This window comes from Trichoplax adhaerens, genomic scaffold (assembly GCF_000150275.1).
Source record: "Trichoplax adhaerens TRIADscaffold_1 genomic scaffold, whole genome shotgun sequence".
NCBI lineage: Eukaryota > Metazoa > Placozoa > Uniplacotomia > Trichoplacea > Trichoplacidae > Trichoplax > Trichoplax adhaerens.
Genome location: NW_002060943.1, coordinates 4,478,659 through 4,500,412, shown reverse-complemented (window position 1 = coordinate 4,500,412; position 21,754 = coordinate 4,478,659). Strand labels below are relative to the sequence as shown.

Here is a 21,754-nt window from a genome sequence, read left to right as displayed (position 1 = left end):
ATACATGTCGATATTCTCAGACTTAGATAGCTACAAGCTATCAGGTGTTAAGACGCTTAACCTTCGTCCATATACAGCTCAATTTTTAGAGATTAACATACCTTATAAACCTACAGTAAATTAACTGTTAACAACTTCTATTTTTATCTCATTCCTACCATCCTATTATCAGCTACAAGCGCATTAAACATAGCACATAACCTTATCTTATCTATTCATAAGCATTCATTAATTTACAGTTACTTAATTAGTAACGGCGTACCGTGACGGACAGCTTTATATGTATCTGCTAAACTATTAATAAGCATTGATTATTTCAATACTGTTACAGTAAATTTAATAGGATTAGATTGTATCTAATCGGTACAGATAGAATCTCTTTAGAGTATTAATTTAATTAATTTCTAATAGACGAGGTGACTTGGGTAGCTAAACTAGTTTTAGGTCCGAAACCTATATTAAGGGCGAGTTTACCGACAATAAATTAGATTGTAATTTTCTAGTAAGTCTTGAAGGTCTCTCTGTGTTGAACCCTATCTGCCGTGGAATACCAATTGTCTAGCATTCCAAATAACAGTAGTAAAGGATAGAAATCGCCCTCTTAATCCTAGTAGCAAGTTAGGGCTATTCCTAGCTCGTAACAACGCAATATCTATGATATCTATCCGGCTAGATATGCACGCGTTAATTATAATTAATCGATCAAAACTAATAGCACAATCATTTTTTATATGCGTTGGCAAATCGAGTTATCCGTCATTTTTACATACTGTATTGATAAAGTCTAGTAATGTATTGGTAAGTAAAGTTATCCATCATTCTTATATATTTTATTGAATATCTTGCTTTGACATAATAGAAATTCTGTCTCTAACTTGCAAGTATATTTGGTAGAATTGCATACAGTATCTATAATCTCTATACAGCTGAATATTTCCATGTTCCTTACAATTAATTAATCTAAATTAACAGCTAATTAAATGCTTCTATAAAACTAAGTTTTAGAGCAAAAATAATTTTACCATGCTATTACGTTTTAATATTGCAGAGTGCTTATTACAGGTGCGCATGACTAAGATATCCGTAACTATATCAATACGCATGATCATACTGTTGCCAAGGCAACAGTAGTTACAATACTGAATCGAATCAGCATGGAATAATGCATATTTTACTTCAATTTCTTACTAGGTAGTGGTAAATCGTGGGGTAAATAACATAATATACCCCCATAGTAACTCATGAATAGAGCTCATAGGTAAGACAGGCTACTGCTTGAGGGAAAAACTGAGTTACGTAAAATATTAAAGAGTTATTATATTATCATAATGCAAAATCTTGTGGTACACTAATTTTACAGTGGTAGCTAGAAACATCTACTATAGGAAATTAAAGTCGAGATTTATTACTTTGCAATTCGTTGAGTTGGTACTCATCCTCCTGATCTAATTTCTTGGCCTATCGAGGCTATAATATTAGGTACGTTACAGTACTGATGGTTGTAGGTATCAAACACCATTAAGAACATTGTTTACGTATAGTAGTATTCATTTTCAAATCAGCAAGTAAATAAAACTCGTGATAGCCATCAGTTGGTAGTGCTGTTGCGGTTATCGCCTGATTTTAATCCTACGCGGTATTAGGTAGACTGGTATACCCTTAGTGATAATGTTCAGTGTAATTTCGTTTTTAAACTGAAGCTTACTGATTACTTTCTCTATTTTTTTATAATTTCTTTCATCAGTCTTTCTAATACAACCCTAAGGATCTACTTTAACAATTCATTGATACAAAGCATCCATATTTATACGTTATACATTAAATTCATTACTAAAATTCTGTAGTTTGCTGACAGTTGCTGGTCTTTTATGTGTCTTAAAATCATGACAATTTACTTATTTAGTGATGCAAACTGATATTCTATTTGAAATTGCTTAATCACGTCCTCTTTCTATAATATGATAGTCATGAAAAGATCTCAGAGAAGTGGTGCATCTACCAATATGGCAAATTCATCCTTCCAAAGGGGCTACGAAATGAAATTAGAAGACCTCGTCATGATGCAATATATCGAAGAATTAAGGAAATCGATGAAATCATCACCTTTACAATTGAAACGGTGCAACATCCGATAATGAGTGATCAATATCTCTTTTATTTAACGAAAATATTTAAATTTTTTCTTAGTAGTGAGTCGTTTTTGTTCGGAAATAAACGTATTACCATTGCCACAGAAAATTGCACTTCGATATAAAATTTTAGTTTTATTTTTCACTGGTTGCCATCTATGCAGTAAAAATGGTCTTATAATTAAACGTGCTAGCAGTCTGCTTTTTTATCGACAAACGTAGACATTAGCCAAACGATTACGTGAAAGCAAATCTTTTAATTTTGTTTACCAATTTTAATAGAAGCCATGAAAAAGCCCCTGATTATTTTGTTGATGAAGCTCAACTGCGAAAAATATATCGACGAAAACGGCAGTCATTAACGAGATCAAAAGATACCTCACCATCTCCCTTTGAACAAGCAGCATCCCCATCGAGTAGTAAAGGGTCCTCCAGACGTCATTCATCTCCGACGGTTAATGGAAAGAGACGGTAACTATTTACAAAAACTAATGTTTACTTGTGATAGCAACGATACAAAAGCTGAGAATTACGTTATAGAAATTCTTAATTCTGCTAGTTTCAGAAGTACAGTGTATCGTTAGCACACTTTGGAAGCTATGTATAGACTCGAATAGTTTATCGTAGTACTCATAAATTTCATTATTTTAATCTAGCTATTATCTTGTAGTCACTAATTAACATAGTATTGCACAATTATTACAATTAAATTAGTGCATATAGATCTGAGATTCCTTCACAAACGACAAAAATTTATCCTGGCAATAAAAAATTTCTAAAACGAATGCAACAAGAAAGATTAAGAGTCCGGGCTTTCAGAAATGGTCAAAGTCATGATTATTTTTACGTTGTGGCAAGCAGTATCGAAGAGGTTTGCAGTTTTATTCTAGGAATAATTAGATGCTGTGTATTAGCTACAATTTGGTCTATTTCATATAATCGGAAAAGGCTAGAAGCTTACAATATAACGCGTTGTAGATCTTAGATGAATGTACAAGAAAGATGAACCTACCGTCTGCGGCCAGAAAATTATTTCTAGCCGATGGCACGCTTGTCACCAAAGAAATAAAAATTTATATTAATTGTGATGTGTATGTATCGTGCGGCGAAGCATTTAAAAATCCTGACATGAACTTAGAAGGTATATCAACAAACCTGCAAGAAGAATAGCACAGTTCTGATTAAAATTCTCTTGCGGTCAGAATGTGCAAAATAATAAATAACCGAAAATTTTAGCAAATCCCTGAAATTGCTTCTAAAATTTAATTTTGATCATTTAGATAACTCAGCAGCAATGCAAAATACTAAATGGACATTAACTGGGCTTGTCTTACCGCAAGACAAGAAAAGAGGAAAGGCAAAGACAGCTATAATGTCTGATAGATTAAAGTAAGTAGTGATATCATATCAAATGATTTCACTGATTAATTATACAATTAATGATAAACTTTAAATTAAATGAAAGAATTTGCTATTTAATACAATATTTAAATAACATATTTATTTGAACATAATTTATAGATCAATGCTTGTAGCGAAGAATAACCGATACATGATCTTTCGCAATCAAGAATGGACTAGCAATATTTATCTCGTCAGTAGAGATGTAGATGAGGTAGGCTACATCTTGTCCACATTTTAAAGGAAATGTTCCCCTAGTCATATACGATACTTCTTTTCGTGATGTAAATTTACGCAAAGCAAGATTCCTTTATTTAGAGGCTACTAGTACCTTAAATTTTCGATCGTAAATACCAAGAGATAGCCGGACATAAATTATGGAATTTAAGGGTCAATAGATAAAATAGTACTTGCATGCCTACCATATTATTCCTGGATCTCCTAGTATTTGTGGAGTAAATATTTACAATGTTACGCATAATTTCGTGCTTCATGAATATTCTTAAATTTTACCAAACCTTCAGCTAAAATATTACTAGCGAATCGACATCAACTTTAATGTTGATTTTATGTTCTACATTTCTATTTGTCTGTTAGTTAATGGAATTATGCACTCAAAAATTTAAGCTGGAATCTCATTGCACTGCGGTATATAATTGGAAAGGCGAGCAAATAATAGATCTTTCGACAGGTGCCTTTATATTTTTGCAATAATTTTAAATCATATCATCCAATGCTAACAATTTCTGAGTAAGCTTCAAAGTAACGCGATTAATTTGTCTACTAGTGCCAGCTTTAATAGATTGCCTTCAAATCAAAAGCCAAAGCAAAGTCTTTGGCCCTCTGTGGGTTACCAGAGGTGCAGAACATTTTAGCCCAAAGGGTGCTTATGGTAAATATTAAATTTAAGTTAAGTAGGGGTATTTGTAGAAACCTATTGAAACTAACTACGACGTAACATTATTTCCACATCGGTATTTATTAAGAATATATTCGAAATGCAATTCATGCTTTAACGCTTCGATTAAATGAAGTTAAAAAATACGGGAAAAAGGTAATCATTATTTGCAGCATACGAATAGATGTCTATTTCAGGTTAATGGTCATAACTTATTACTATTATCGTTACTACTCTCGTAACTCTATAATAAATGGATAGCTTGATCAAAGATTGCAAGGTAATACCAATCACGGTGAGTTAGGATTGACGATAGCCGAATATACTATAGAGCAGGCTAACTTTGAAAACGTAAAGGTACGTCAACAGTATCTCTCCTGTATTAACAATAATACATAATCAAAGCAAATGGGTGCCTTAAAAATTTAAAAGAGACAGATAGCAAGTTATTAACGATCCTTAAAATATTCGTTCTTTCAAACTAGCGTTATTTAAAATTCTATTTAATTATCGATTACTCACAGACATTTGTGCAGTATTGGTGATAGTTACAACGCAATTACAATGTTATTTCTTTGAAAAATTAGAATGAACAGTTAAAGGATAAAGTCAAAAAGGGTATAGCAACGTTACAAGCAGACTTAGAAAGCATTTCTAATTTATATGAAGAAGAAAAGGTATAATCTTTTTAATCCATAATGGGCTAATTTCGTCAATATTTAATCGCATCAATCCGAAGCAGGCCAATGAAGCGACCTATAAATTGCAACATATTCCGGTTATGGAAACATCAGATCGCTTATTAGGGGCTAAAGGTTTACGCCTGAAGGTACTAATCATTAATGGTTGGATATTTATACGATTTTTTACTATTCATTTAATATGCCCCACGATATATAGCAGGATTATTTGATTTGATGTTTATTTAAGCAGCTTTTGATGCGACTCTGAACTTTTCTTGGAAATAGGTTCACATAAATGGCGATGATGTAGATTTTAAGGTTATCCATTTTAACGTTAGACAGTCAGGCTTTGGCGCAAGTAATGATAGAGTTGTTATAGAAAAGGTATGATGCTAGTAATCGCCTTATGTAATCACCCTAACGCCCAAATTATCCTATTTCGCCTACATTTATTTCCCAATCCCTTATTACTAGTAATAAAAATCGTATGTTCGATATCGGTAGTACTATGATGCTTTATTAATTCAAATCAGTAATTCCATTAATACGAGTTATGGATGAGATATGGAGAGTCAAAGTAATGCAATATATCGCAATTTTTTTATAAAGTTACTCGATCGCTGCAATGAATATTTCCAGAAGGTTGGTAAGAATACCATCAGCGGCTTTTCACTTGTTCCACAAAGGTTATTTACACGCCAAGGAGACGAAGTAAGTAGATAAATGTTTCACATCAAATTTAGACGATAGGAATGAAATGAGTTACTCAAGTATATTGAATATGAATATCAGAAGTAGTACGATAATTATGAATAATTATGAAAACATGAATTTGACTTGTACATTAATTATCATTATTTTCAGATAAAATCGGTTTTGGATTTAGAATACGATCAGGATGTATGGATTTCTTATGGTGAAGATTTCATACCTTTAAACAGTACGTAGTATTGTAATCGGGTAAATAAAAGTTCAAAAACAGGCAAAATATAGCGATATCAAACCTCGTAATAGATAAAGCGAAGCTAAAGTTCGAAAGAAATTATTTTCTAAATATTACCTTTCCTATCGTATATTATTTTCAGCCCGAACACTTCAGTTCGTCTTAAACAAAGTTGTTCAAGGATGCACTCCCGACGGAATGCAATTTATTGGTGCTGAAGAATTAGGAACCTTTGATGAAATAGATTGGCAAGGGTACGCTTTGCAAAGCTAAAAATATTTTATAGCAAAAAATAAGATAGCAATAAATACGCAACCGATTGACGTATAAAGCTGGCAAATTCATTGATGAATGAAATTAAGCGATTATTAACATCTCTGAATACTATAGTGGAAGTCAATGGGAAGTTCTGACTGAGCTCTCTTCCAGAGAATTACCAACAGCAATGGGCGATATTGGTGGCCAACCAAAAGAAATTGATAGAAATTCGCATTATTTGCGTTCCAAGGTAAATCACGATCGAAATGCTTTCAGTTATAAATGTTCACTATAAGCAGTAATTTGAAAAATTGAATTTCCTCAGCCTTGAAATACAGATTTGCACTAAGGGTAATTATATGCGGCTTCTTGTTCTGTTTTGTTTGAATAGGTTAGCAAAAACATGATTTTATACCCAGATATTTCCTATGATAAGAAATACAGGTTAGATCATAAAGAGCTTTGGCCTCCTATGGCTCAGCAATGGATCATCCATCAAGTAATGACAAATATTCGAGAAAAGTTTTAAAAACCATTTTAGTTAACTAACTAGATTTCCTCTGGTCTACTTGTATAGGACGGCCACATTTGCTGTAAATCGCTAACAAGCTTGGCTCTAACTAAATTAGATCATCTGATTACTTTGGAGATTCCAAATCAAGCTGAAACGTATAGTGGCTATGAGGTAGCCCTGCGCAAATAGTAAGTATTTAAGCTGGTAGATACTCTATATCTGTTGTATATTAATAAAGTTATAGTAAGCTCGCAAGGTATCTTACTACTGTTAACGTTAAGGAATTAATGATGATTTGCATTTCCATTTTAAAACCATCAACGATAATGCTACATGAAGAAAGCTAATTTGTAATTGATTTCATTCAGTATCATATTCTAATTTAATATCGCAATAGGTTCATACTCTATTTCTGTTACATATGAGTGAAGCTATAGTAAGTTAGTTAAGCTATCTTGCTACCATTATTGTCACCAAACTAAGAATGTTTCAAATCTTCGTTTTAAAAATGTTAACGATAACACTGCATGAAGAAAGCTGATTTGTAATTAGTTCCATATGGTATCACATTATAATTTAACATCGTAATAACTGCATGCTCTATTTCTTTCATATATTAATAAATTTATAGCAAGCTCATTAAAGCATCTTAGTACGAATATCGCCACGAAATTAATAATGTTTCAAGTTTCCATTTTAAAAACGCTAATGACAACGATAGTTAAGAGAGCTAGTTTGTAATTAATTTCGTATAGTATTATATTCTAACTTATTATTGTAACAAGTGCGTGCTCTATTTCTGTAATATATTCGTGAATTTATAGTAAGCTAGTTAAGGTATCTTCCTAAAATATCACCCGAAATTATTAATGTTTAAAATCTCCATTTTAAAAACGTTAACGATAGCGCTATATAAAGAAAGCTAGCCAATAATTTCACATGCTATCATATTCTAATTCAATATCCTGCGAAAATATATTACCATCCAAATTATAATATAACTTAGATGATAGTTAGCCTTGAATTAAATATTGTCACTTTTAATAGCTTCAGTGAAAGGAATTAAGATTAAGTTTAAAAAATCATAAAGTAACATAAATGTCCAATCAAAGTTATTACCTATTTCAGCAAAAAATCTAGACACTGTGAACCATAAAATCATAGCGACTATTGATAATTTTTTTCCTTTCATCGTCTAATACATTTCGACAGTCTTTCAGACATCCAAAGTCGATGCTCATTTTTAAATTAGAGCTTATGCTATATTTACAGTAAATCTAAAGATCCAAATCAAATATGGTGTTGGAGTGGGGACGGCAATGTTTATATTAAGGTAATATGAATAGAGCATAAATGGAAGATATCTTTAATTCTTTTTATTTGTTGGCCCTTTGGAAACAAGCTGTTTAATTTTCTATCCTGAAATTAACTTTGAAATTAAATTTTCATTGAAATATTCTAGAATGAGCCAGAACTACAGTTAACACTAACAAATGACTGTACAGTACTTTCATCTCGTCAAGGTAAATTGAACGTTCAGTTTGCATTTCATGGATTGATTCATAAAGCGCATTTACTTGTGAATGAATTCATCAGAATAGAATCCTCTAAGCTCATACACGACTAAATATTTTGATTCTAGGCAATCTTCAATTTACGCTTACATTGATTCCAAGGCTTAGCCGAAATTTATCACGCCAAAGGTATTGCATATCTGAGATTGCCTTAAAGAGAAATGAAATGATTACAGTATCGCATATTACCATGATAAAATAAAAAAGTTTTACTCCTTAACATCCCTGTATTAATAACATCAATATATACTTTTGAATAATCCTTATTCCTAAATAGGAGAACTAGCATGATTAATTTTAAGTTATTCCAACCGTATTTTAGGTGGGGTATTAAACAGGAAGGTTTCCACTCTATCGGACAGTTTAAATATTCCGTTGTCGAAAACCCCGAATGGAGCAAAAGAAGTTTATCATGGCCTTCCAATGCGGATGGTCACTTTAATGAGGTTAAAATGCTGCTACAGGCTTCAATAAATCCATAATGTTAATTAAAAGCTACTCATGTTGTGATAAGCTTCCTTTAAAATTATTTTACGCCTGAATAATCCTTAGACATTCACCTGGCCCATGGAAGGGTTTATAATGCCCTTTGCTCCTTCATTGAAAGCTAAGTCCGGCGATATTAATAAAACTAGCATAGGTTAGTACATAATCATACTCGAGATTTTTGAGTATGCTATAAAAAAGTTCATTCTTTCCTTGGCTTGTTCGAAAATCACCCTATGTCAAGGTATATTCGCATTTACAGATAGTAAACAGCACTCTTATTATTTACTTGTGATAGCATGTAGAAGTATAAAAGTATATCGAAATGGCGGTAATTTTAACGAGATTTCTGCGACCATCGTGATTCCGAAGAAGTCATGGGTAAATTAGAGTATAATGCTAGAAATTGTACGGTTTAATACTAGATGTACAGTACTACTAACGACTGTGAAGCTATTAGTAGATATCGTGTGGTAGTTCTCAGCTGTCATTTATTATCTTACATTGCATATTATATAAAGACTTCTCCAAAAGTACAAGGCAATTCTAATTCCAAGTAAGCTTTTATTTGTAATGTAAAATCATAATGTGTGAGAAATCTCTTACTGCTTCATATACGAAAAAGTAAATACAACCATGTAACTGATGTTCGATTAGAAATTCATTTAATTCACCTACTGAAGAAACAGAGTTCGATGCCGAAATGCAAACTGTAAGTTATATCAATTCATTTAATAATCATTGAATTAAACGTGAAACATTAACTGGGTAAACACTATCCCTATTACCGTCAGAATAAAAATGAGATTTAACGTAAATGCTTAGTTTGGAAAAATTAGTCAGTCCAAAAATACTGTAATCGTTCATATTCATTTTAGTTTGAAGTATCATACAAATCAGACAGATACAACCACAAATTACAATTTCATTTATCGGCCAGAGTGCTAGATTAACTGCTAATTTTCTGTCATCGGATTAGTTTTTAGAGAAGTGCACTAGTAAATTAGAATTACCATTTGCTGCTCGACGAGTTTTCGACATCCAAGGTAAAGAATTATTGAACCTTGATGCCATTGAGGCGGACGAAACGATATTATATATATCTTGTGGTGAGAATTGGGTTAATCCTAAGTCAATTAAAATGGAAACGAAAAAGAAAGAATTGTTAACCATATTAATGCATGACGTCGACAAGCTGAAATATTTTTGCAGTTTACGTCATCCAGCAGGTAAGCAGGCAGTAAATATCTAGGTAGTCATTGTTACAAAAAATTTTCTTCACATCTCTCTCTACATATGAGGTCTCATAAATTCTAAGTTGAAATATTATTTATACTATAACCTAATTAAGAGCTATCAATCGATTTTTCTATTTTAGATTTTGTTTTGGATGTGATTAAACCTTCTGCATCTGAGTTAATCACTACTCAATCCAGTATTCGTATCGGTAAGAGCGCTATCACTGCCAAGGAAAGGGATCGATTGACTAAAATCTATCATGGAATTATGGCTGAAGATGATTTAGACGATGAGGATTATGAAAGTTACCACCAAATGTCCCATGCACGCGCTGATGAACGATTAGAGAAATTGAAAAAGCCATGGCAATTAAATTCACATCCATTACTAACTGATGATGAAGCGGTAGCAAATCATGATTCTAAAATGGAAGTCATGCGGCAGATTATCAACATGAAGTAAATTACAGAAATATATGATCTTCTACTAGGATACTCTCTATCTTAATGACGTTATAGTATCATCATATACAGAAGATATTTTCAACGCTGTTTTTACTCGATGTCAATCATTTTCTTCTAGATCATCTGAAGACACATATAAAAAGATTGAGAAAGCATATATTGCCCAGCAGTGGTTATTTACAAAGCAAAATTTCATCTGTTGTAAATCTAATCCTAATATTGTGTTAGCTGCAGATGGAGAGGTACAATACTACAGTTTAAAAATATAACGAGACTTTCCACTTACAAGTAATCATTCCAATCGACCTTATTTATAATATCAGTACGGTTACGAATAGAATTCCATTATGAAGCAATTAATTCTGTATTTAACTGAATTGATTTAGTTAATACCCAATGCCAGCATCATCCTAAAGAAAAAGGATGTAACCGATATCACACAAAGATGGATCATAACAGAAGATGGGTAAGTTAATATCACAACTTCAAATACAATACAAACAAAATTATTAGAATTTTAGTTTCTTAAATTTAAATAATGAAGGACTGTATTTGACTTAAATTACAGTTTTTAGTATTCGCAAATATCAGTATACCTCAGCTTTATTAGGATAGATATAAAATTAGATTCTCTAACTGATACTTTCCGAAATCATGCAATGATTGCACGAATAAATTACAATACAGATAGATTGCAACTCCTTATTATTAATATTAATTATAAACCTGATAATATTATTCATTCGCTTTCAATGATCTATTCTAGTTATATTCTAGCTAAATTTAACATGAAATTGGGCTTAACCGTTACCATGCCTAGTCTATATCAGCCGAAATCTGCCACATATGATAAAGCTACCGTTACTATACAACAAGTTAAATCATTTGATTACGGCCAAGGGCATCAACGATGGCATCATAATCCTATAACACAAATGATTGAAGCATTTTCGACAGATATTTTTGATAAAGGTGCTTAAGATCAACGCTTTAATTATAATGCAATAAGGCCCTTAAGAAGTTTAGCATAATATTTGCCTTCAAGATAACGGTTAACAATAAAAACTAATAAGTGCAATTGAAAATTGATTTCTAAACAGAAATTACAGCGGCAATTAATGCTAGCTTATGCACTTTTGCGGTTATGGGACCCATCAAAATTGTCCAGCCGGTACTTGCATAAATTCCATTAATTTAAAAAATTCAGCTTAGAAGATAATGCGGAACAATATTATTGTAGGGGTTTACTTATATTGCGTTGACGGGAAATCAAGAACTTTTCTTATGCGATGCCTGCGGTAAAGCAGCTAGAGGTCGAAGAAAATTTAAGCGTATAGAACATCCAGTGGCATTCGCTTGTGCGATGGGAGATGGTAAAATTCAGCAATCATATTTACATAGTTATAATGCTGTCTAGCACTTTATAACGTTTACAGTAAAATCCTTGCAAACAATCCTTTAATGACGACAAGAACCCCTTCATATAACCATTAACAAATGATATAAATTAACATTTACATAATGCTTTTGTCCACAAGATTTGCGTTTTACTACCATATGCAATCAATTACGGTATTAGCTCATACAATTATTATTTTTATTAATTAAAGTATAGTTACCTAATGGTAAAAGGAATATTGATATTGATAATAAATATTATGATGTAATAGTCTAAATTGCAGATAGGTTTAAAATAGTCGTATATTTTATACGTTAATTTCGAGGATTGCAAAATGATAGCAGCAAAAATAGAGGTAGACGAATCAAAAATTTGCTAACAAACAATAATTAACTGCCGACTTTTTTCAATAAATTGTAGCAACAAATAACACTCTAAAGTTGCCGCTAACCTTAAAATGCTTACATGGAAAGGTATATTCCTCTATGATACATCACGTCAATGTGCATTATCTTGTAGATGTCAAATTTATACTATTTACGGATTAGAATTAGCTAATATTGAAACAATTTCATTACATTCTTAACTAGGTTGATTTAACGACTGAAAATGCTGTTCAGACTAAAAACTATTGGGAAAGTGAAGTCAATGATTTACGTCAAGCAACGAACGTTAAGGTTATTTCGCAAAATATTAAACAAGCACCACAAGTTCATCATGTTAAAGTACTTGCTTACAGAAATGGTAGAGCTAACAAGAATGAGGCTGCTGTTATTAGTGGCTCTAGCATCACAGAGGTAGGCTCGTGCTGTAAGCACTATTCACTAGTTAATTTATTCTTTAATATTAGAAGTGCTCAACAACATATAGCTAATCTTGCAGTATTACTTTCGACTTATTATTATGTTATAGTTATAATTGCAAGTTCTCTTTAATTCTAAAATATTTTTAGCTACTGGATCTTTGCACAACGAGGTTGGGACTGCCTAGAAGTGCTAGAAGATTGTATAGTCGTCGCGGGAAATTAATTCTTGATATGAATGATTTATATCGCGAAATGAAGCGAAAAGCATCTCTTTCTAAAGCTTCTCTAGATAGGCTCGGTAATTAGCAAAAGTTTTATTTGTAAATTAAATACTAGATTTGGAATCAATCTATGAAAATATAAAGTTGATCCTTTAACTTACGGCCTTTTAGAGAAAACTTTAGAACAAACAGCATCTGATCAGGAAAATGAGATAGACCAGGTAGCAAAATCAAATACTAAAATGGAGATGAAGAATATAAATACATTGCAAGCGGCATTAGAAAAAGATGGAGACAATGTTGAAGGCAATCAACAAACTAATGGAGAAAATGAAACTTATATATTAAATAACCAAGAGCCGGATCTCATAGCAAATAGGCATGAAATCGAAAACGGTGAAGAACAACAATCTCAAGACAATCCTGATCCAAATATGGAAAACGCGTCTGAGGAAACCAATCAAACTGAAGAAGGTGCAGATGTGTTTGATCAAGGTAGCTCAAACTTTGACAGCAATTGCAATCAAGCTGAAGCATTCAGTGATAATCAGCTATCACGAGATCAATTAGTACAAAATAGCGAAAACAGGAATCTAGTAGATAGCAACAGCCAGCTAGCTCAAGATACAACTAATCAAGATGTTGAGCCTAATGACGACGATCCACCCGAACTAAATGAAAACATGCAAGATTTATCTATCGATGACAATCAGTCACGGAATGCTGAGTCTATAAATGGTAGAGAGAATGACATTGAAAATTCTGAGCATAGTATTATAGAGAGAGAAAGACCTGAAATTAATGCTAATAATGATATACTAAGCTCAGTCTTGACCAGTACTGAAGGAGAAGATGAAGAAGTTTTCGATTTTGCAGAGTTAAAGTTAAGACCAGTTCCTGTTTGGGTTTCTTGTGGTGAACCATTTATTAATCCAGCAGGTATTTACAAAATATATAAATCAGGCTCAGAATTTTCTCAAAAATAGCATGTAAATTTTTAATTCAGATAATTTTCCTATAATTTAACATTACTGCAATTACTGCCACGATTGAAATGATTATAAACTAAGACTGGAACTTCTAGGAGAAGTCCCTGATGAAGATATTGCTCAGTTCCTTTTTCTATCACTTACGAGAAAGTAAAAGTCACTACATGATAATTTACTTCCGATATAGTAGCTGTAGATGTAATTAAGTTAAATTGATTAAAACGGCAAGTATTTCGTTTAGTATTAAGACTTTGCTCCCGATTTTTCTGTTATTCTAGATGTTATTAGCAACCAACAAAATGTAAAAAAGAATCGAGATAAAATCAGCCACGCAGAGCTATTATTGCAACAAACTAAACATCGCCTACGACAAGTTAGAGGACAGATGCAAACTGGTGATGAATCTAGCGTACAGACGGTTAGCGGCAGCAATAAAAAATCTGCCAGTTCTAATCGGATATTAGAAAAACGATTGAGTAGAAACATCAATAAACTTCAAGCCCATCTAGAACAAGAAAAGGCATCACAACTTCAAAGTACTACAGCTATTACTGCTAATAAAGTGAATAAATCAGCTGAAGCCATGAGCCGACGATTATATTTACAGCATAAAACCATCAGAGTAGCTGCTTACCTGAATGGTACCGATCCTAAAAAGACAACATTTATATTTGGATCCACCCTAGATGAGCTACTAACCGATGCTACTGGCCGCTTAAGCATAGCCTCAGCAGCAAGGAAGTTATATGATGGAGACGGCAAAATAATAAAATATTTTAATGATATCCAACGTGACCAGCTTGTTTGCATATCATGTGGTGAACATTATATTACTCTGCAAGAGAAATTGCATAATATTGAAGCTAAAGCGCAATGGGTAAGGTCACGACGACCTGACAAGGAACGTATTAAGCAAAGTTTAATTAAAGCGTCGTTAATATCGGAAACTACTGATAAGAAAAACTAAGTCCTTGAATAATGTCACAGCTATGGATGATAATAATAATACTTTCCAATTAGCACTAATGATTACCTTGAAGTGGCAACAGCAGCGTTACTAACTTTTTTATTATTAAATTACAAATTGATCTTTGATTAGTAGAGTGGCAATTTAGGAGATATTTATTAGATTTAATCACGATGTAAAAATATTTTTTCTTTCGATCTTTAATGATGATATTTGCTAGACCAGAAAATTGTTTAAGTATAAATGTGGCTTTATCGTAAATGATTTCACTTACAAACTGTATTTGTACCCAATGCAATAGTTTAATAGCGTAAATCTCAGAAAGATCATTAGCATAACTATTGAAATAATATTGCCTGTCGAGTTGATTGGCATAAATATCTATAAAGTTAATATACAATAATTAAACCCCTTTCTATAGGTAACAACGTTTATATTTAGTGTATCATATCGACTTTAGTTAATTTAAATAGGAAGTATGGCGGTAACCATAAAATATCCTAATATTGGATACCTAGCCAAGCTTAGAGGTATATCTCTGTTGATATCTTCAAATATATCTCATTTAGTGCGGAACATTGGCAGCAATCCGAAGCGCTTGAAAATGAAAACTTCCTTATCTAATACACTTTGAACTTAAGCCAAAAATTCCTGTCAGAACCACAGCATATATATGCAAAAGTTAAAGGGAAGTCTTTAAAAACTTGTTTACTTTAATGATCTCATAAAATATTTCAGTTGATGAATGTAAAAGCAGAATCACTATTTAAATACTGGATCTTATAATCTTTAATCGATTAATTTTATAGCTATACCGATAATCGATGTTGCCATTATATTGGCATCTAATTTATTATTGTAATAGACAGAGTAGCTTTTTTGCCTACGACATCATTTTGAGAATGGAATGCCATATACAGAAATGCTAGTTAATTTTAAGATCTTGCCTATCGATAGTACTTCTTAATATTCAACATACTGAAATATTATGAGTACATAAATATCAATAAATTATTCTCTCGTGCAGTATTGATTTTACTTATTCAGATATCAAAAATTTATTAGTCTTTATTTCAAAATGCCACCCATCATCCCTCGAATAGCAGCGCGGGGTATTTATACTACTGTTAGATTACTCTGATTATGGGTTCATTTCAATAGGTCAGTATAACATTCTTACAGTACTTTTTACCTCAAGATTTCTTCATGTAAAACGAATAGCTCTAAGGTAGTAATTTCTACAGAGTATTGATTTTTGAAATAGTATTCGTTATATCGCTAAGTGTGGTCACTGGGCCTTTCAATTTTGATTTGATGTAATACTCTGATGAAAATTGAATAAACATAGAATCTTTATAGAGTTTTCTACTCAGCCATTTTGATTATTGCATTTTCTTATAACGGTTGTTATCGACAGAGCAACTTTGCTTGCATACGCAAGCAATCCTTGGACACATTATAAAGATTGGTATAGAATTGACCACATTACTAAGGACATTGTACCGCACTGTAGATATCTTACAGTACCTGCTAATCTTAACTTGGCATGTCCATCACCGTACAGTACATTAGAAATCATGATGTGCTTTAGACCATTAACTAGTTTTAATATAGCATAGTACATTACTATTACCGGGATATATATAATATCGAATGATAATACTACCTGTTAATTTTATTAAAAAATTGAGCATAAACGTATATTTGACAGTTTCGCTTACCAACCTTAACATAGCGTTAATACTGCTTATAGTAACCATCCTTATTCGGTAAACATACTAATACATTTACTTAAGGAAATTTAAATTGGTATAGAAAAGAATGATCTCTAGGGTTTATGTAAATATTATTGAGAGGGTAAAAGTGATTGATACACATCAGTAGGTACTATTAGTTCTATTGCTCTCATGCATTTCGTAGTGTTAGCCTACTGTAATTCCCCAGTCCCAGTTATTTTTGATTGCTATATATCATATAACAAAAGTGTTTCTAAGAGGATAATGTTAGTTAGTCAGCGATCTGATAGGCGAAAGCGAAGTGAACAACGTGGAAATGCACGATCAGAACGTACATTAAATCAATCTGTTTTAAATATAGTAGTACCCGGCTATTACCAGGATATATATAATGTCGAATGGTAATACTATCTGTTAATTATTAACAAATGGGTACATTATCGTAAACCGTCAGCAAAGCGATGGGAGTTTGGACTAGTACTAATGAAAGTAAAGTACCTAGTCGAGCGAAACGATTTAATTTAAGACAGAAATACTTGATCTAGGGTAAGCTCACTGTATCACCATGGGATATATGTTTCGGATAATTGTACCCTGTGAAAAAAATTTACAAATACTACCTTATTTAGGAAAAAGCAACCATCACCTATACGATACCGTACCGTATTAAACTCGAGTACGATTATATAGTAGGTACATCAATATTAACTTGTTGCCTACAATCTGAAGTTTAATGCTAATTTTTAGTTTCAACTCCGTATTTACATGGCACAACTACTTTTAGCTATTTTCGATTAGTTCTAAAATCCAATACTCTGGTAGTGCATAATAATATCATGAGATTGAATGAGCTATCGTTGAAATTGACACTTAAGACTAGTTAACTGAAATTCTCACGAGCAATGACCTAGAAGCTGATTTACTATTAACATAGTATCTTGTTATTATGAAAGATATTTGTTTGTAGGGTTCCACTTCTATATAATAAAGCAGCTAAGACACCTTGATGTTATACACTGGTTTTATTCCGTAGATCCACCGTTGTGTTTACTCAATTACTTTGCAGATATATAAGCAAATAATATAATAAAATAGATGCTGATTTTCTATCAAAGGATTATAATCAAAATATTTACTCTAAAGCAATAAATCATCGTGGCAGTTGATACTGTCTGTATTTCATATATGTTTTACGATAGCAGAATATTAATACCCAAGAATCAATGAAAACATTTCTCCAGATCAATAATGTTCTACAAACTGATGGCCAAATCTCTAGGTTTGACGTTACATTTTGCAACTTGCTGCATATAAAATCGATTTTGAAGCTGTTTAATTAAAATTGACGAGTACAAAAGCAATAAAATGTTGAATTTCTTCAATACATAGATCTAACGGTAGTTGTAGCTGAGGACCGAATGTTAGTGTTATTTCAGTATTGTGTTAGCATCGGCTATCATCTTCACGTTATATCAAAGCTATCAATTCAGATTTAAAGATTCTTCGCAATTAATGTCTATGTAAATAGCTATAATTAAAATTTCCTAATAAATATAAAAATAAGTTACAAATCATGCAGAAGATGTAAGATTGCTTTTGCGATATGACGTGCATGAAATTTTTGAATATAGTGACCACTGCTACGAAATACCAACTGTCGAGACTTGCCAGTTGCTACATCGTACGCCAAATGCGGGTTCTCATTACCTACAAAACCATGTCATAGAAAGTTACTTCAGGTAGTAATTCCATTGAATAAGTAATAGTTGATATAATGTTGCATATGTAATTGCACGTCAGGAGCAAAAGCATATACGAGAAAAAGTACGCTGGTTACTCCTAATAAACCATAGTCAAATGTTTTGTACAGCTATCGGTAAATAAAAACTATCACCACAAATATTAACGAATGATAATGAAAATTTATAAGCAGACTATCTAATTATGTCATAATTTATCTAGTTCGTCACGTTCTATGTTAGCATATTACATATTTACAATAATTAAATTCGTTTAGTTAATGCAATAAGAGACTACCTTGGTCGTTAGTAAGAGCCAACATCTCGGAAAGTGTTCTTAAACCAAGAACGGAAGACATTTCGTCAAAAATTGCATGTTCTACCATATGATCATTAAGCCCAAATCCTAAAATGACCGGTGTTTTCTGATCACCAAGTAATTTTAGATTTTTGGCGTTAAAGTCAAAATCCATTGCCCCACATAGTCGTTGGCTATTTTCGATCTCATTTTTAACTAATTTGTCCAATTTGAAACCTAAAAACTTACTATACACTAATCTTAATAAAGCACCAGACGGTTTATCAATCACCGGTAAGTTTACCATATTCGCAAACAGTTTTATTACTATAAGATGAGGAAAGCAGAGGGAATATACAAATATACGGTTAAAAGTGGGGTTGATTAATATGCGATTAATTTCTTACTATAGTGTCTTAAATTTTGCTAAGGTAATTTCAAAACTAGGTACCGTAACTACTTTCGAGAATCCATACAAGCGCAATCTACTGAACTACATTTATGCTGGGGGTACTGAATCGAATATGCTTTCCTTACTTGGAAAAGGACGTAAAGATCGATGTGGCCTGGTACCACAGCTGGCTAAGAGAGCATACGATGAAACGAATCCGGGATGCGTAGAGGGAAATGAGGTAATAGCACCACAACCCATGCTATGTCCTATAGCTATATCAACCTTTTTAATTCCAATGCTTTCTAAAAGCTCGGCCATGAAATTTGCTTTATTCACTGGCGAATATATGAAATCAGGAGGTTTGATAGTGGGTCCAAAACCTGGTAAATTAATTCGGATCACTCTAACACCAGCCTCTGATAAGAGAGGCGCCATATAACGAAAATCATAATGGCTTCCTTGATAGATAGATATTAGACAATCAGAGATTATCGCCGTATTTAAAAGTCGTTAGTTTAACAAACAGACCATAGACATTAATTCTTTAATCTTTAGAAGACTAAGCAGTTTAAGCACAACGTGGGAATTCTAGTTACATCAAGACAATATACTAAGCTGGAACTTGGTCGAAATCAGTATGACATGACTATTACTACAGTATTAAGGTTGCCTTGGGGATATTTTCTAGCCATATACAGTAGAAAGGTAGCATAGCAATAGTTCTGGTTAATATCGTTTAGTGAATAGCATTGGAAATTTCGGAATTATTCAGGGTAGTATCTGTATTATCCGTCAATTCTCCCAGGTTAGACCGACATTAGCTATTCAATTGTCGAAGCTACTCGGACAATTCCGATGCTATTTCATTACTCCGACATGAGACTTAAAACGAATCTACGGTAGAAAATGATTCCACATGAACAAGGGATTTCAACTGATCCGTTCGCTGCAGCCTCAACGTAGATCTTTCTATGCCAAAATACAGTAAGCGTTCAACATTCTTTTATTTCAGCGATATCGACAGTCATTTTAGCTGCAGCATTCCGCTAGTGGGCATTGCAAAATACTCCCTGAAAGACATTAGTATTTAATGTGTACTTGGGGCAAAGCACTAACTATAACTAATCCAAATTAGTAAGCTCACTTCTATTCTTTCATAATATTTCCAGAACTGTATACAATTCATTATAAAACATGCTCTAAAATATTCTCATATTACCATGAGAAATATTTTAAGAACTGAAGATGCAGTAAGTGCAATGAATGGATTTTAGTTAGTTACCGTACCTAAGAGGACTTTACAATAAGTCAATTACCGTGTATCCTCAACTAATATTATAGAAGCAGAACGCTGGTCTTTCATGATATTGAACTGTAAAGAATTTAGATAATGCAAACAGAGTAGATTCTTTCAATCTATGTCGTCATCATTATACTGCCGTGGTGGAATAGCCTTTGTCATTAGGTTGGACTACTTTGACAGTATTCTGGATGCAAACCTATCCAGAAACTTTCAATGTCGTAGTAAAGTGCTTTACACATCGAGGGAGATTTCTCATGCTCAATTCACTTCATTTTATCATCTGTTCATGACCAATAATTTGGAATAGAAAGATAGCACTAACAAGAATACTAATTGACTTTATGGAATTGTTTCTCACTTCTATAACCCTTTTAAATAGGTCAAATTTGAACAATTTACCTGGTGAACCGTGGACAGCAATAGCAATAGCTGATCCAGTAGGATTTTCATCGGTATAGCTAGCTTTAATATAGTCCACACTTGTTACACCTAAATTCTTAGTTTGAACATTAACATATTGAACTTCTGGATCAATTGGAGTTGGCAAGTCAATTTGTCCTCGTCTATCTTCTGGATTCCATCTGCAGGCATCAATGGATATGTGTCGAACACATTGATGAATTGGACTAGCTTTCCTGATCAATCCATGTTGTAAATGCGAGTAGCCATCTCGAACACTTGCCGGCACTCTCAGCCTCTTCCAAAGCCTTGCAATATGCATTTGACACGATCCAGTCACTACTATACACTTACTCCAACCTGGTAAAAAGGCATCTAAACGCGTAAATCTCAGATTCTTGTCAGATAACTATTATGGTTCCCTTTAAGCCAGCATTACCATGACCTAGCTTTGAGAAGTGGGCGATGCCTGAAGTTAGGAGGGCTTGGAAATTGCTCTTGTTTAATTAAGGCTTACCAACTTAGTTATTCTGTATGATTTGATGGTGCTCTGTAATAGAAACGTCTGTATACCATAATGTGGCTTACTGGTATTCATATGCAGTGAGAGTGTTTATATAGGGATCCGTATGAAACAAAGCATAACATATTTTTACAACAATTTAATACTGTAAAAGGTGCAGTGCCAAGTTATTACGACAGCATGGCAAAGAGAACGATAGGATTTAGACCGCAAATAGTCAAAGTTACCCAGAATGGGTCAAGACTTCTCTATTAGCAGCTTTCCCCTTGATGATTTCGGATAACATCGGTACTATCTTGACTAAAATACTACTGGCGCTCAAAGCACGGTTATAACTCTTTTAACTGTGAATAGCTAAATTAGCCAAGCAACCTGGTTGCTGCTATTTCAAA

At 32.8% G+C, this 21,754-nt stretch overlaps 1 protein-coding gene across 1 annotated transcript; it reads right to left on the bottom strand.

Annotated features, from left to right (window-relative positions):
• Nucleotides 1–18,270: 18,270 nt before the first annotated feature.
• On the bottom strand, nucleotides 18,271–21,161 carry TRIADDRAFT_51752 (uncharacterized protein; the record flags this gene model as incomplete). Its single annotated transcript, XM_002107802.1, has 5 exons — nucleotides 18,271–18,413; nucleotides 18,744–18,959; nucleotides 18,993–19,070; nucleotides 19,281–19,595; nucleotides 20,840–21,161. 5 exons carry the CDS (start codon nucleotides 21,159–21,161, stop codon nucleotides 18,271–18,273), a joined length of 1,074 nt encoding a protein of 357 aa, XP_002107838.1.
• Nucleotides 21,162–21,754: the final 593 nt, after the last annotated feature.